Here is a 13,453-nt window from a genome sequence, read left to right on the forward strand (position 1 = left end):
CATACACACACGAACACATACATACACACACACACACACACACACACACACACACACACACACACACACAGAACAAACAAGTGCATGTAATTTTGTAGAGGCAGAGGTTGTAAAACAATGAGAAGAAAAAGTCACAGAGGAGATGAGAGAAAAAGAGGACTACCATGCTGTCCTCAGTGATTAGGACCCAGTATTGATCAGAGGAGGGAGGGGAAGGCAGGCTGAGAGGGGGAGGGAAAGAACAGGCCCCAGGGCTCAGCCCCCAACTCTCTGGTGGCCTCTGCTCTGTTCCTCTCCTGTAAGCTGGCCAGGGCTATCGGGAGGTACATCAAAGGGTCTTATCCTTCCATCCGTCCCATATGCACACATACAAATGCACAGATTAATTCATGCACAAACAATCCTCTGGCCTTTGAAAAATGCTCTATTTGATGACATCATTTACCTTTTTGTTCCACTGTTAGACATCGTAAATCAAAGCTGATGTTATTTTAAGGGTGTTAAAGAGAGCCAGGGCTTGCTATTCTCCCATGAAGTCCTATTTGGATGGTGTGGGCAGTGCTAGTGGCTATATCCATTTGTCGTTTTCTTTAACATGATTTCACATGAAAACTTCATATATAGTACCCTTGCCTGTCTCTTGACACAGACCTATCCAACTAATGCTTGAAGTCAAACCTAAAAAAATTGAAATCTTGGCCAGCAAATAACCTGAATGTACCTGCTGTTTTTTTTGATAGTATCATTAGGTGTGCCCAGCCTTTCAAACACATCACAGAACAAGGTTAGTGTCAGTAGTCAAGAGCTGCTGCAAATCTCAAGCAAGGCAGCAATCAGGCAAACGGATCAAACACAGACACACACACACACGGCATCAATCAGCTGGTCACGATGGTGTGTCCATATTCTATCCCCAGTATTCAGTGTGTGTAGAGGAAGTACTCATTACTCTGTGCTCTCTCAGGGCCAGACCTGTGTTAATGCATTTTCTCCTCTTACTCTCTTTTTCTTCCCCCCTCTGCTCCTTCTGCCTGCTTTTCAGCTGACTCTGGGCTTTTGCAATCTTATTTGCCTTTCAATCCAGATCAATCTCCATCTTATCTACAGCCCCGAAATCATAAACATTTCATAGGCTCAACTTTGACACTGACAGACATGGGGTGGTGAGGGTTTGGTGTAAAGTGCCTGTGGAAGCTAGTTGATGCTGGACTTCACTCAGTCCGAAGGAAGTGCTGGGAACATCACCCTGTCGAACCCTGCCACACACTACAAACCCCCATCCTACACAGCTGTCGCACTGTCTCAGCAAGAGACACACACAGTGTTGCATGTGTTTGTGTGTGTGGGTGTCTGTCTGTGTGCACATGCACACATATATAAAGTATGTGTCTAGTTTTGTCTGTGTGTATGTGTGTGATGTATTATTCATAAGAAGAAGCATTCATCTCAGTGAGACACCTTCAACAATTTGGAGACGTGGTGTGCTTAACGGCTTAATGTAGTTGCTGCAATTTGGCTCTCCTCTGGCTGATTAACACCGGCACTCCAGTCCTCACTGTGCTTTGCCTCACGAAGGATTAGGTGTTATAAGAAACATGGCTTCCAAGGGAGTTGATGAATATTTCCCCAAATTTACCTGACATTTTTTGATTTGAACGTCTTTCAGAATACCAGCTCCTATTCAATTTCTGTCTCACTATTTAGTCGCTATTGGAAGGAGCTCAAGAGAGGGGAACACAAACCATTTTCTAGGGAAAGCAAGAATGACCTTGGATTGCTGTGTATAAAACCTGCCTGGCTGTCTCTATGTGTTTAAATGGAGGATACAGACTTTCCTTTTTCTCATTTTCCTTTTTCTTTACTTCTCTTTTTTGTCCCCACCTACATTTTTGCAAAACAGCAGGTCAAACTTTTACTGTGTGTGTATTTGAGTGCTGCCAACAGTAGAGCAGTCAGCAAAGTGCCACCTCAGCACCTGTGCTTTAATGATTAATACCATATTGATGGTCTCAATTAATTTCCTATTACACCACCAGAAGGCTGCGGTCGCTCTGTCTCTGTCATGGCCCTGTGCTTGTTTTGGGAAGCCTCTTTGTGGCAGCTGCTGGATGGAGATAGTATGCTTCTCACTACCTCACACCATTTTACAGACAGATGTACCAAACATGCACACACACTAGTATCTTATGGAAACCCACACGCACACTATTACACACTGCTTTACTCTTTGCATCTCACACACTTGCACACAGATAAAGAAATACAATGTAACTCTGTCTTTGTGTTGGATCATTTTTAATGGGGACTTGCTTTGTTTTAGTTACAATGTTCGGCAATGATCAAAAAACTCTTTAGAGCCCAAGAGATTCGTCTGCGCCTCTTTTACAGTACTCTGCAGCAATTTTACAAACCACTACTCTCACCTGATTGTGTGCCTTTGGTATAGCACAACCCCCTGTGTTTTGCATTTGAACCTGATGTGATACACAGCATTGCATTTTAGGCCGTTTTCTAAAGCCTATGCTTTGGTTCTTGCATAATCCCCTCCCCTGCGGTGCTGCTACATATTTGTAACAGTGTGTAAGATACTGATTTATTCCCATGATGATCTCTGTCTGAGCTGTGATTTTATAACACATTCCCATGACCTTAACTGTCTGTGGACCTGCTCCATGGATCAACTCGCAGTCAACACTGCCCCTGTAGAGAGGCTGGGGAAATGCTTGTGTTTTTGTCAATGAGATTGGCAGGCTTCTGATGGCGCGCTTTTTCTCTCTCACTCTTCATTACCTTTTCATATCCCATTCACTACTTCTTATCTCTGACCACTCCGTACTTCACCCCATAAACCCCTCTATCTCTCTTTAATATGCACTGTTAATCTCAACCTTGTTCTTTCATTCTGTCTCACACACAACCACACACACACACAGTCTTTATTTTTCATTTTTCATGTGGACCCAATACACACCATTGGTTGCTAGGAAACCATTTGAGCATTTTTTTCCCAGGGGCAGATGTTTGATTACCCATTTGTATGGTGTGTGTGTGTGTGTGTGTGTGTGTGTGTGTGTGTGTGTGTGTGTGTGTGTGTGTGTGTGTGTGTAGAGGCCAGTGTGTGTGTGTTTCCAGAGAGAGGTCTTGCCAAGCTGAGCTCTGGGGCTGCTCCAGTATCCAGCCCAGTAATAATAATGAGCCCCTCACCATGCTTGACAGAGCACACAGGCTCAGCAGTCCTGTGGCCATTGCTGTTGTCATTGTGTGTAAGTCTTCTGATGCGTGTGTAGTGAGTATATATCTGCATATATGTGCATTTATGCTCTACTAGTTTGTGCTTGACTGGGTCGGTTTTCTGTTACAACTTCAACAGTTGTTGATGCTGACAACCGGTGTTATCTATTGTTGTTCAGTGGGCCATTGCAAAAGCAGATAGTGACCAGGTTGGACTGTCTTGCTGCTGGACACACATCAGTCCTCCCTATGACTCCCTGTTTAGAAATGCACCAGCACATCTCTCTCCCCCTGGCTGCTCCTGTGAAGTCCTGATTCGCTCACAGACGGGCAGAGGCACATAAATAGCACGCCTTGTCGACTGGCACGGGGAGAAAGAGGACGCACACAAACAAATCAGACTCAGCACTGATATGAAAGGGAGTGAGAGCAGAAGAGAGGGAGTAGAGAGAGATGGCATTAGCTGTGTTTTCCTCCTCCAAATGAATTGCACTATGCCCTAGGAGGAAGAGATGAAAATGAGAGAGCAAGCAAGTGGAAAAGACTCAGAGAAAGCCAGAGTTTGAGAGGTTATTTTGAGGTGGAAATAAAAGAAAAGAACCATGAAGAGAGAGCACACGATTAAATCCTCTCTGTGTCTGAGAGAGCTCAGTTAACTTCCTGTCCCTCCTTTTATTCCAGTGTGACTCTGTGTCACCTGGATGGCCACTGAATATTAGGATCAGTGCCATGGGCTCAGCCAAGGCCATTATGGCAGCCGGATGGGCTCCTGATGGCCTTTTCTCAGCTTGCCCCTGGGCAGCGTGGCCTCTCACTTGGGACCACCACAACTAATGGAGAGGGTAGTGTGCTCTGTAACGGCCTTAGGAAGAATAAGTAGGCTGTAAACTGTGAGTTGAGTTGTGGCAGCTAAAGGGGTTTCAATGCCTCACTGCCCGGCTTACCGCCTGACTTACTGCCTGCCTGCTTGGCATCCAGAATGCTCTTCCATATTCAGGCTCTGAATACTGGCCTTTTGCACTTTTATTGTAATGCATGCAGATGCTTGGCACAGCAACAAACACACTCCACCTTTTACTGTGGTGCACTGCACAAATAAAATATTTCAAAGCAGGGAGGAGCCACACACAAAAATAGAGAAGCACTCTCTTGCATACTCACTCACAGACATGTAGAAATGCAAAATGCACTCACATATCTGCACAACATACAAGTGCAGAAACACATGCACATATGCACACACATACACACAGACTTGCATTCCCCCACCCAGAGAGAAGTAGTTCTGCCCCTCTAAGCTGAGTTATTTAAAGCCTCGCTCTCAACTCCATCGGAGTGATTATGTGCTACTGAATTAAACATCACAGGCCTCAGCCCCTGGCTTCCTCTGAAACAAGCTCAAACATGCTGGCCTCTTCCTGTTCCTCAAAAGTTCCAAGTTTTGCCTTTCATATCTATCAACCAGTACACTAGGTAGTGGAGGTAAAGAGGTGGAGTATGAATCTTCCCATAAATCAGGATCTCCTGCTGTGCCTCCTGCTCTGCCATCCCTCTTACAGAATTTAGACAGAGGCAATCGAGGCAATTCACATTAAGAAACCATCTGTAAACTGGCTTTTACCCCTGGATTGGTACCCACCCTGGGCATCGTTTTAGCTTGGCACTCAGGCAGGGTTGTAGTTGGTGGAGAGCCGGTTGCAGTAGAGGGTGAACTGTAGCAGTTAAGTTGAGCATTGGCTCCAGACGCCCCAATTAGGGTGTCTGTATTCTAAACTTGGAACATTTAAACAAAGAGTTTGTCATAGAGGACCTGGAGAGAGAGGGGGAAAGCAGGTTCAGATAGGGGATTGCTCTGCTACCTAGACAGGAGCTTCAGGCTGTTTGCTGCCTTTTTGGGACTTTCTGACGTGGGGTTTTGTTTACCTCGGTGTGCGTTTGTATGTGTGTGGGTTCATGTACTGCATGTGTGTGTCTGTGCTTCTGTGTGTCTGCACGAGGCAAGGCATAAGCCAGCCACCCCCACATTCCAAAACACACCCGTTGGCAGTGAGCGATAAAGGTTCCAAACAAAGGGAAGAAGTCTTGTGCCTTGTGGAGGTGAACTTACAGCACCACAGAGGCAGTTGACCTTGAAATGAGCAGTGGTGTTTGGGGACAGGCGGGGGAGGTCGGTGTTTAAGAGTGCAACCTCAGTGCCAGAGGCCAGGAGGCTGCCTAATGACTGGCACCCCATGTCATCCATCACTGTGCCACTGCCAGGGCAACTGCCCCCACACAGCCAAGAGAGCAGGGCCCTAATAACCCCTCATATACATTCAGCGGACCACAGCACACAACATGAAACACATACATACAATATAGTACACGGGTGTTCCATATGCACACAAAACTGCACAGACATATGCAAAGATGCACACCACAAATTCTAATACACATTGCAAGCACAGACAGCATGAACATGCAGTCAAAATAGCAGATGCACTCAGACTCACAGCTCATTGCGCTCATCCTGCATGCATACTGATGTACTCACAACCAACCAACATACAGAAATCTGCCTCTAGACACTCATTCACATGCTATTTATAATTTAATGTAGGCAGACGCAAATACATAAAGGCACAGATACATCCACAAACATAAATACACCAACACATGCACCTCCTCTCTGTATTTATGCCTTGATGCTGAATGTTTGTGACAAAACAATTGACTGCTTCTGCTTTCATGATATTTGTATTGAAATGGATATCCCTGTAGCCTGCTAGTTTGATTCTCCCATGAAGAACTCTCTCATTCCTTTCCTCCATTGCTTATTTTCCTTATTACTTCCTCAGAGTAAAAGTGGAAAAGGGGGGCTTTTCCCATACCTGAGCCCCTGTCTGCTCTGCTCTTTCCTTCAGTATGACAGGCTTTGAAGCCTCCATTCCTCGGTGTTGGTTTTTTATCAGAGAGGAACAAGGTGTTCCCTGCACTCCCAGGCTCATCCACGTTGCATGAAGCATCCCCTCTCAATTAAGATCCTTTCATGTTAATGGTGTTCTTATCACTCCTGTGCACGGGTTGTGAAAACAAGGCCTACTATGGTAGAGTACAACCATGGAGCAGAGCTGCCTGCCTGACAATATAAGAGCTGTTAGTCTCATTCTTCTTTCTGTCTCTGTCTCTCTGTCTTTCCACATATCTCTGGAACCCTGCCTCTTTCTCTTGCTCTCTGTTTCTTAATGAGCTATGGTGGACTGCTGGAGTAGTGGCTACATGGAGGCGTTCCAAGAGAGTGGCAGATTTGTGGCAGGGTCACAGAGACTTAACAAGACAGTGGACACATTACTTGACCGCTCATACCAGATTCCACCAGTAGATGTGCTTTGTACTCAAGTCTCAGTTCGTAATATCTCAACTGCAGCTCAACATACACGTTCACTACCTCACATTCAGCACAAAGTAGAAGGTCATTGTATCTGTCTCCACTGACATCTAACTCCGTCTGTGTCTTCAGCTCCATTAGCGAATCTCTCTTTCTTTCTCTCCCTCCTTGTCTTTTGGAGTAGAACAGGGTGTATGACTTCAGGACGAGGTAGGCAGTCACTGAGAGATCGTAGGAGCACTGGCTGCCTCAAAGTGCGTGGGTGCCAGAGAAACCTGTTGCCTGGCTACAACAGCACCTTTATCCTCCGGTTGCGATGGCGATGTCCTGCATAGCGCATATGCATGTGTGTGCGAATGTGTGTGTAAGTGTTGGCACACCAACTTTTTCATGTGTGTTTCGTGCACTGTGTATTAGACTGTGAATGTGTGTGTGGGCATGACGGTGTGTTCTTTTTTTGTGCTTGCGTTCCTTTGTATGCTGATGTGTTTGTGAGAGAGATAGTGGTGAAAGGAGGGGCAGGAAGGCGCTCTACCACCCACTCAGCAGGCCTTCCGCCCCCATGGCTGACTCCCCAAGACTCTGCTAGTAATTAGCTCAACATCTATCCATCTGTTCTAGGGAGGCGCAGTAAACATTAAGACAACACAGCAACATCAAAACGCTGGCTGGAGACATGCTACATTTTACACGATACGTTCATAAGAGGCCTTAACATGTGGATGGTTGGCACGCATGCTTACAGATATGGCCAACGTGCTGACACATATGTATTTTGGGGCTCAAGATCACATACACACAGTAAACAAACACATATACATAGAGATACAAACAGCTTCACATCCTCACCCACATGCACACCACAGGCTCCTGTAACTGTATCCCAGACTTCCCTTTCCACTGCGCAAGTGAGGCTGGAAAGCTGCCCTGAAACCCGCATGGGAAACGAGTGAAGAAACGACCAAAAGACTACATTACACAATTTATCAATAAGTTAATGAGATCTCATTTTCTCTGGAAAATAGTATCCAGGCAAAAAGTTCCCCCTCAGCCTTTTTCCCCCTATTCCTGAAGAACCAACTCCTGATATTACACTGTGAAAAAAGAAAGCAGCCAGCAGGAAATTAAATTAAATTACCATCCTGATAGATTTATGTGATGCTTTACATTTTCATTGTGTTGTTTTCCTCTCAGAGTGGAGATGGACCTGAGTTGGGAGAGAACTGTTAAATGTGTTGTAAAGTAAGAAGAGAGGAAGAAGCAAAACAAGATTGGGCAAAGAGAGTGAAAATTCCAGACAGACAGATAGCAATTCCTAATAGTAAAGCACAGCTGTAAGGCTGCCACATGGTCTCTTCCTTTGTGTTTAGTGTGTATGTGTGTTCACGGATTTTTGTGTGGCTATGTGTGAAAACATAGGAAACAGCTGGGAGTGTGGGTGTTGGAAGGAGGAGATTGTGCGTATCCATGTGTATGATTGTGTACAGCTAACCCTTGTGTGTCTTGTGAGTATATATGTGTCTGTTGTAGTATGCTAATTAATTTGTCCTTGCTCATTCTGTGTGTCTGTGCTCGTGTGTTTGCACACACTTGTGCGTGAGCTGTGTGTCTATGCATATTCACTTCCACCTGCACCCATACATTCACATACGTTTATGTATGCTCATAATTGAATGAAGCTGTCTACATTTGGCGCTCTCATTCCATGTAAAGATTGAGGGCATCTCTTAGCTATTGACACAGCTGGTGATGCCATCTGGGGGTATCACACACCGCCTTGTGCCATCTCCATCTAAACAGGACAGCAGTCGTCGCCTAGTGTCCATACCAATGACAGGGGACAAGGAAAGCAGTGAGATAAGATACTCCAATGTGTAGCTCCAGCTCCTGGTGGAAGTGGCAGAGGGCGTTCATCTGTCCTCTTGAGAAGGCTTTACATACGACTTGTTGCTGTTCCACTACTGGAGCTGTGACTGCCCAGACACATTGAGATGGTGGTAGTTGTTGGTATGTTTGGGATGTTTTTTTCAATGAAACAATTGTTTCTTTGGATCTGTGTGCCCCCAGCCACACCCCTGTCTGATGAAAGGGGAGAAGGCGAGAGGGCGAGGGAGGGATGTAGTCGCAGATTAATGGTACACACTGAGAGGGAGCACAGACCTACAGTAGCAGTGCTTGATTTATTTGCCACTTAGTACTGATGAGGCTTCAAACTGCAGTCACACACACGTTGTCACAGCATTTTTCTCTATCAGGGTCTTTGTTGGTTTGTCGATTCTTGGGTCTTGTTTAGCTGCAAGTGCATGCACGCATGTAAGTGTGTTTTTGTGCGTCCTTTTACTACTTTACTATTCGTACATCTGATCTTTCAATGATTCTTTAATATACTGTATACCTGCTTATATTTGGCTATCTACAGGTCAGTTATAATCAGTGCAGATTTTATTTGTATCCTATGTGTCAGTGTTGGGATATTGTACTGTATTTGTGTGTTAAGTTTGTGTGGGCTTAGTGGCAGTTGGATGTTTATAATAAATTGGAAGCGATCAGGACTGAAACGGGAACATTCCTTGTGAGTCTTTGCCATGCTCAGTAATCAAAGCATTTCATGATTACATAAGCGAATTGATGTTACTCACACCAGCACAACATTCCTTTAAACGCTACCTATTATTCATAAACTGTCAATTTAGGGAATTTGCAGAAGTAACCTAGTAACAATTTTCAGATGGCAAATTGCTGAGTTTTGACTTGGTAAATACAGTTAATTGAATTAATTGAGGGCATCAAATGACCATGTGGGAGGACTTGACAAAATGCCATAAGTGTGTTACATGAGCTCACATTGTAATTATCACACATATGCACATACAAATACACACATTATGAGATGAGCACACACACATTACAGATAGCCACATAATGAGTGAGCTTATTGCCGATTTCTGATCTCAGATTTGTTCTGCTCCCTCGTTGCATTTTGGGTTGTGCATTTACTCTTCTGTTCTTGGGCTCTGTTGTGTGTGAGTGTTACCATCCAGTGTTTCTTGTTCAGCAACATTTTACTTCTCACCAACCAGCTGGCATGTTCCCCATAAAAGTCCTCACAGCTGAGCCATAGTATGTAGTGTCACTACCACTCTTTGCTGTTGTATCCTCAAGAAACCATACTCTTAGACAGACTATCCATAATGTCATCTCATCTAACCTCCCCCTCCCTCTCTCTCTGTGTTCCCCACAGAACCCTGATATTGTGCTCGTCCACTATTTGAATGTTCCAGCCATTGAAGATTGTGGGAAACCATGTGGTCCGATCCTGTGCTCCATCAATACAGACAAGAAGGAGTGGGCCAAGTGGACCAAGGAAGAGCTGATCGGCCAGCTCAAGCCCATGTGTGAGTATTTGAAACTTCCCTGAATAAATAAAGGTTACTTTTCTTTTTTTTATTGAATAATCTCATTTACAACTATGCATTCATCAATTCTTGTCACCCCAATCTCAACTTTTATTCATAGGCTTTAATATAAACAGTTGCTCCTCTAAAAAGGCCTTAATAGTCTTTACATGTTTACTTGCGTGGACGAAACATAGTGGCTGTTGTTTTTGTCCGAGGATGTGATGTCTAGTCCTATTTGCTGATAGCTGCTACACTAAGTGCCCTCAGCACCTCAGTCAGAGAGCATCTTCGGCGAGTGTGCCTACGCCATTATATGAGTTTGTGCTCTTCCTGGAGCCGTCTGCTAGTTATGGGTCAAAGTTCAGCTCCTCTAGACCTCTGGCACCACTCTGGCCAGGCTGTGAGTGCGCCTCCTCTCTGGCCCAAGAAGGAAGTCAAGGCAGAAGAGGGCAGCAAGCTGGTTATTGATTCATGTTAGTGTGTGGGAGCAAGAATGTCTGACTCACCAGAAATCCCCCATCCACCCTCTCTGTCTCTCTCCCCCTTCAATGAATTGATCCCTGTTGTAATCAGCTTTACTAATGCTCTGTGAGATGCACTATGTGTTTTTATGAGGCTCTAGACCTGCCCAAAGATTGAGGCAATGTTTTGGAAAAAGTCAGGGTTTGCCTGATGATGATAATAGCTAAATGGGGACCTTGTGGGGCATTGAAAATCTTTCAGAGAGCTGTTAAGAAACCTTTAACAACCAGACTGTGATTCGGGTGTGTCTGGCAGGGACCGGCAGGGCTGTGACTGATATTCCGATGGCCAGTTATTGGTGATGTGGCCAGGTAAAGAGGAACGTGTCAGCAGCTTTACAAGCACACGCACATGCTGGCTGCATACTGACAAGACAGTCCAGACCATCATCACTGAGGTCTTTGCTATATTGTTATCCTCCTCACTGCTCTGCTTGCTATCAGTTTTAGGACATATTTTAACATAAAGCCTTACCTCAGGACAGCCACTGAACAACAACGGCCTACTGTATTCATTACGTCTGTGACTTAATGTAAAAACCAAGCACCATTTTCAATAATGCGTAAAGTCATTAACTTTGGGAGTTGTTGGGACAAAAAGGGTGAGTGTGAGATGCCTTCTAGCTGCCAGGCTACATGAGGGGGCTTCATAAAGAGCAAAAAAACCCTCTCCTGTTTTCTGTCTTTGCTTTCTATCTTTCTTCTCCTCTCTATCCCTCTCTCTTTCTCCTGAACCAGCCAGCATCTCAACACAAGCTCAGTGATGGAGCAACATTGCCATCTAGTGATCATGTGAGATAGCAATCCCCATCTCAATGTAGGGAGCAAAGACTAGCGATGAAGTCATGCTGTATTATCCATGCATTATTTAATCTTAAATTATACATTAGCATTTAACATACAGTGCATTTTTCCCAGACTGACCTATATCTTAGAAAATGCAACTTGCATCTATTAGTAGATATGTTATTTTGCATTGCACAGGAATGTTATAATATGCATGTAGTGCTATGGATAATTTTCTGCATATAGCAGAACTTCCTTGATGACTCAGAGGTTGTATAGATAAACTAGCATGGCAGATTTCCATTTTCCCTTTATCAGGAATGTGCAAAAGCATCAAACTTTGTAGTTTGAGTATTGAGTGCAGAATGCAAGACTGCAGGAGTATACAGTACAGTATGTTTGACACTAGGTCATATACGGTATGTGTGGCTGTATGTTAGGAAATAGTTCTTATATAATGATGATGGTTCCTATTTCATGAGCTGATTTTTGTCAGCACACGAACCCTTAGTTTAAAGTCAAATAGTTATTTTTCCAGAACATTGTCAACTTTTGCAATATAATTGCCCTCTTCCGTCTTGCTCTTCCCTTTTCTTATTCTCTTCACGATATTTCAGCGCGCAAACCATTTGACACATCTAATGATACAAAAAAACAACAAAGAAAAATTGTGGATTTCATGGATCAGTTGAGCTTATTCTGTCTATCCACGACAAAAACACACACACACACACACACACACACACACACACACACACACTTGTGCTTTCAGTCACAAAAACTTTCACATGCATGGATGCTCACACACAGCAGTTCAAATATAAGCCCTGTGAAACATGGCCTTGTCTGACCTCTTCCTCCTTATAACCCTGCAGTGTTTGATGAGAAAGAGAAGAAGCAAGGGGATGAAGAGGGGGGTAAGAGAGTGGCATCACTACTCAGTCACGCTAGAGTTCCATAGACAAGGCAGCCAGCTTGATTCACTCTTTTGGTCTAATGCTATAAACACGCAGCACTCTTTCCAGCTATGCCCCTAGCCTGCTGACAGATAGCGCATGAGCAGCTTTAACAAACACTCAGACAGACAGAAGGCCTGTCTCCAGGCTAGACAAACAGGGGCAGAGAAGAACAGACCAAGGCAAGACAGACAGGGCTGGCCATCATTTAAACTATTGTACTCCACTGTCCCATATAGTGCCTAATAGTGCAGAGGCAACCAAATGGGATATACATGTATCCTACAGATCAACTGTTTGTCATTAGGGCTGTGTGATGCTGCTCATGACAGGATGCAGTCATCAGGATGATGATGTGACTGGGTTGCTGTTTGGTGCCTCTGCTGTTGCTGCCAATGTGATTAAACCTAGTGGCACTGCTCCTGTCATGTCTGCTTTGGAACATAACCCTCAGTGAGAAGAGCAGACAGGCAGACATGGTGGTAACTGTATGTCAACAACCCAGAGCCTCTGGGGGTGACGCCCGTCTAGATGAAGAGGGCTGTGGCAATTCTGGCATGAGGGATCAGGGCGGAGGGGAGACAAGATTGTTTGGACAAATAGGGATGGGACTACATGGTGGATGTTAGCTGTTGTATTAGGCTCTCACTCTTGCTCTGTCACCCTCTCTGAGTCAGATAGGCTGAACAAATGCTCTTCTGTCCTGAAGCCCCCCTGCTAGCTTTGTCACAGTAAGGGATTCATGACAGCATTTTTAGTATGCCTATGGCCCTATCATCTCTCTGTCAGTAATACTAGCATCATCTAATTTGTACTGTTTGCATTACACACTGTCAGGAGGTGAATGGTGACCCAAGCCACACTGTCTAATGGGATCTCCAGACAGACACAATTATTTGTGCAGTATTTTTGCAGTAATTATAATGATATTAGATGAAACGTTCCTGTCACCTTTGGTGTCCAATCTTTTTTTCAGCTCAGTCACTCAGGATTAATGGCTGAATAACTCTGACTTTATAATAGATCAAAATGAATCCTGTTTATGTTTCTGTAACCTGCCACAGTGAGTTGTCTGTAGAGCGTATGAGCTTAGCTTGATCACAGCAGTTATACTGACATCTGCTGGTGACCTGCCTGTAATCTGCCAAAGGATCATAAAGCTTTCAAGTTAGATCCTTATCACAGTCATCCAAT

The 13,453-nt window shown here is 44.5% G+C and overlaps 1 protein-coding gene across 10 annotated transcripts in view; it reads left to right on the top strand.

The window, feature by feature from the left end:
- camta1a (calmodulin binding transcription activator 1a) overlaps positions 1-13,453 on the top strand; it is a 276,033-nt gene that overhangs the window by 229,471 nt on the left and 33,109 nt on the right. For all 10 annotated transcript variants that reach the window (XM_044211305.1, XM_044211307.1, XM_044211299.1 and 7 more), the window contains one exon: positions 9,840-9,993. In XM_044211305.1, coding sequence (XP_044067240.1) covers positions 9,840-9,993 — 154 coding nt within the window. The remainder of the gene's footprint in view (positions 1-9,839; positions 9,994-13,453) is intronic.

The sequence above is a fragment of the Siniperca chuatsi genome, linkage group LG10 (assembly GCF_020085105.1).
Source record: "Siniperca chuatsi isolate FFG_IHB_CAS linkage group LG10, ASM2008510v1, whole genome shotgun sequence".
In the NCBI taxonomy this organism is placed as follows: domain Eukaryota; kingdom Metazoa; phylum Chordata; class Actinopteri; order Centrarchiformes; family Sinipercidae; genus Siniperca; species Siniperca chuatsi.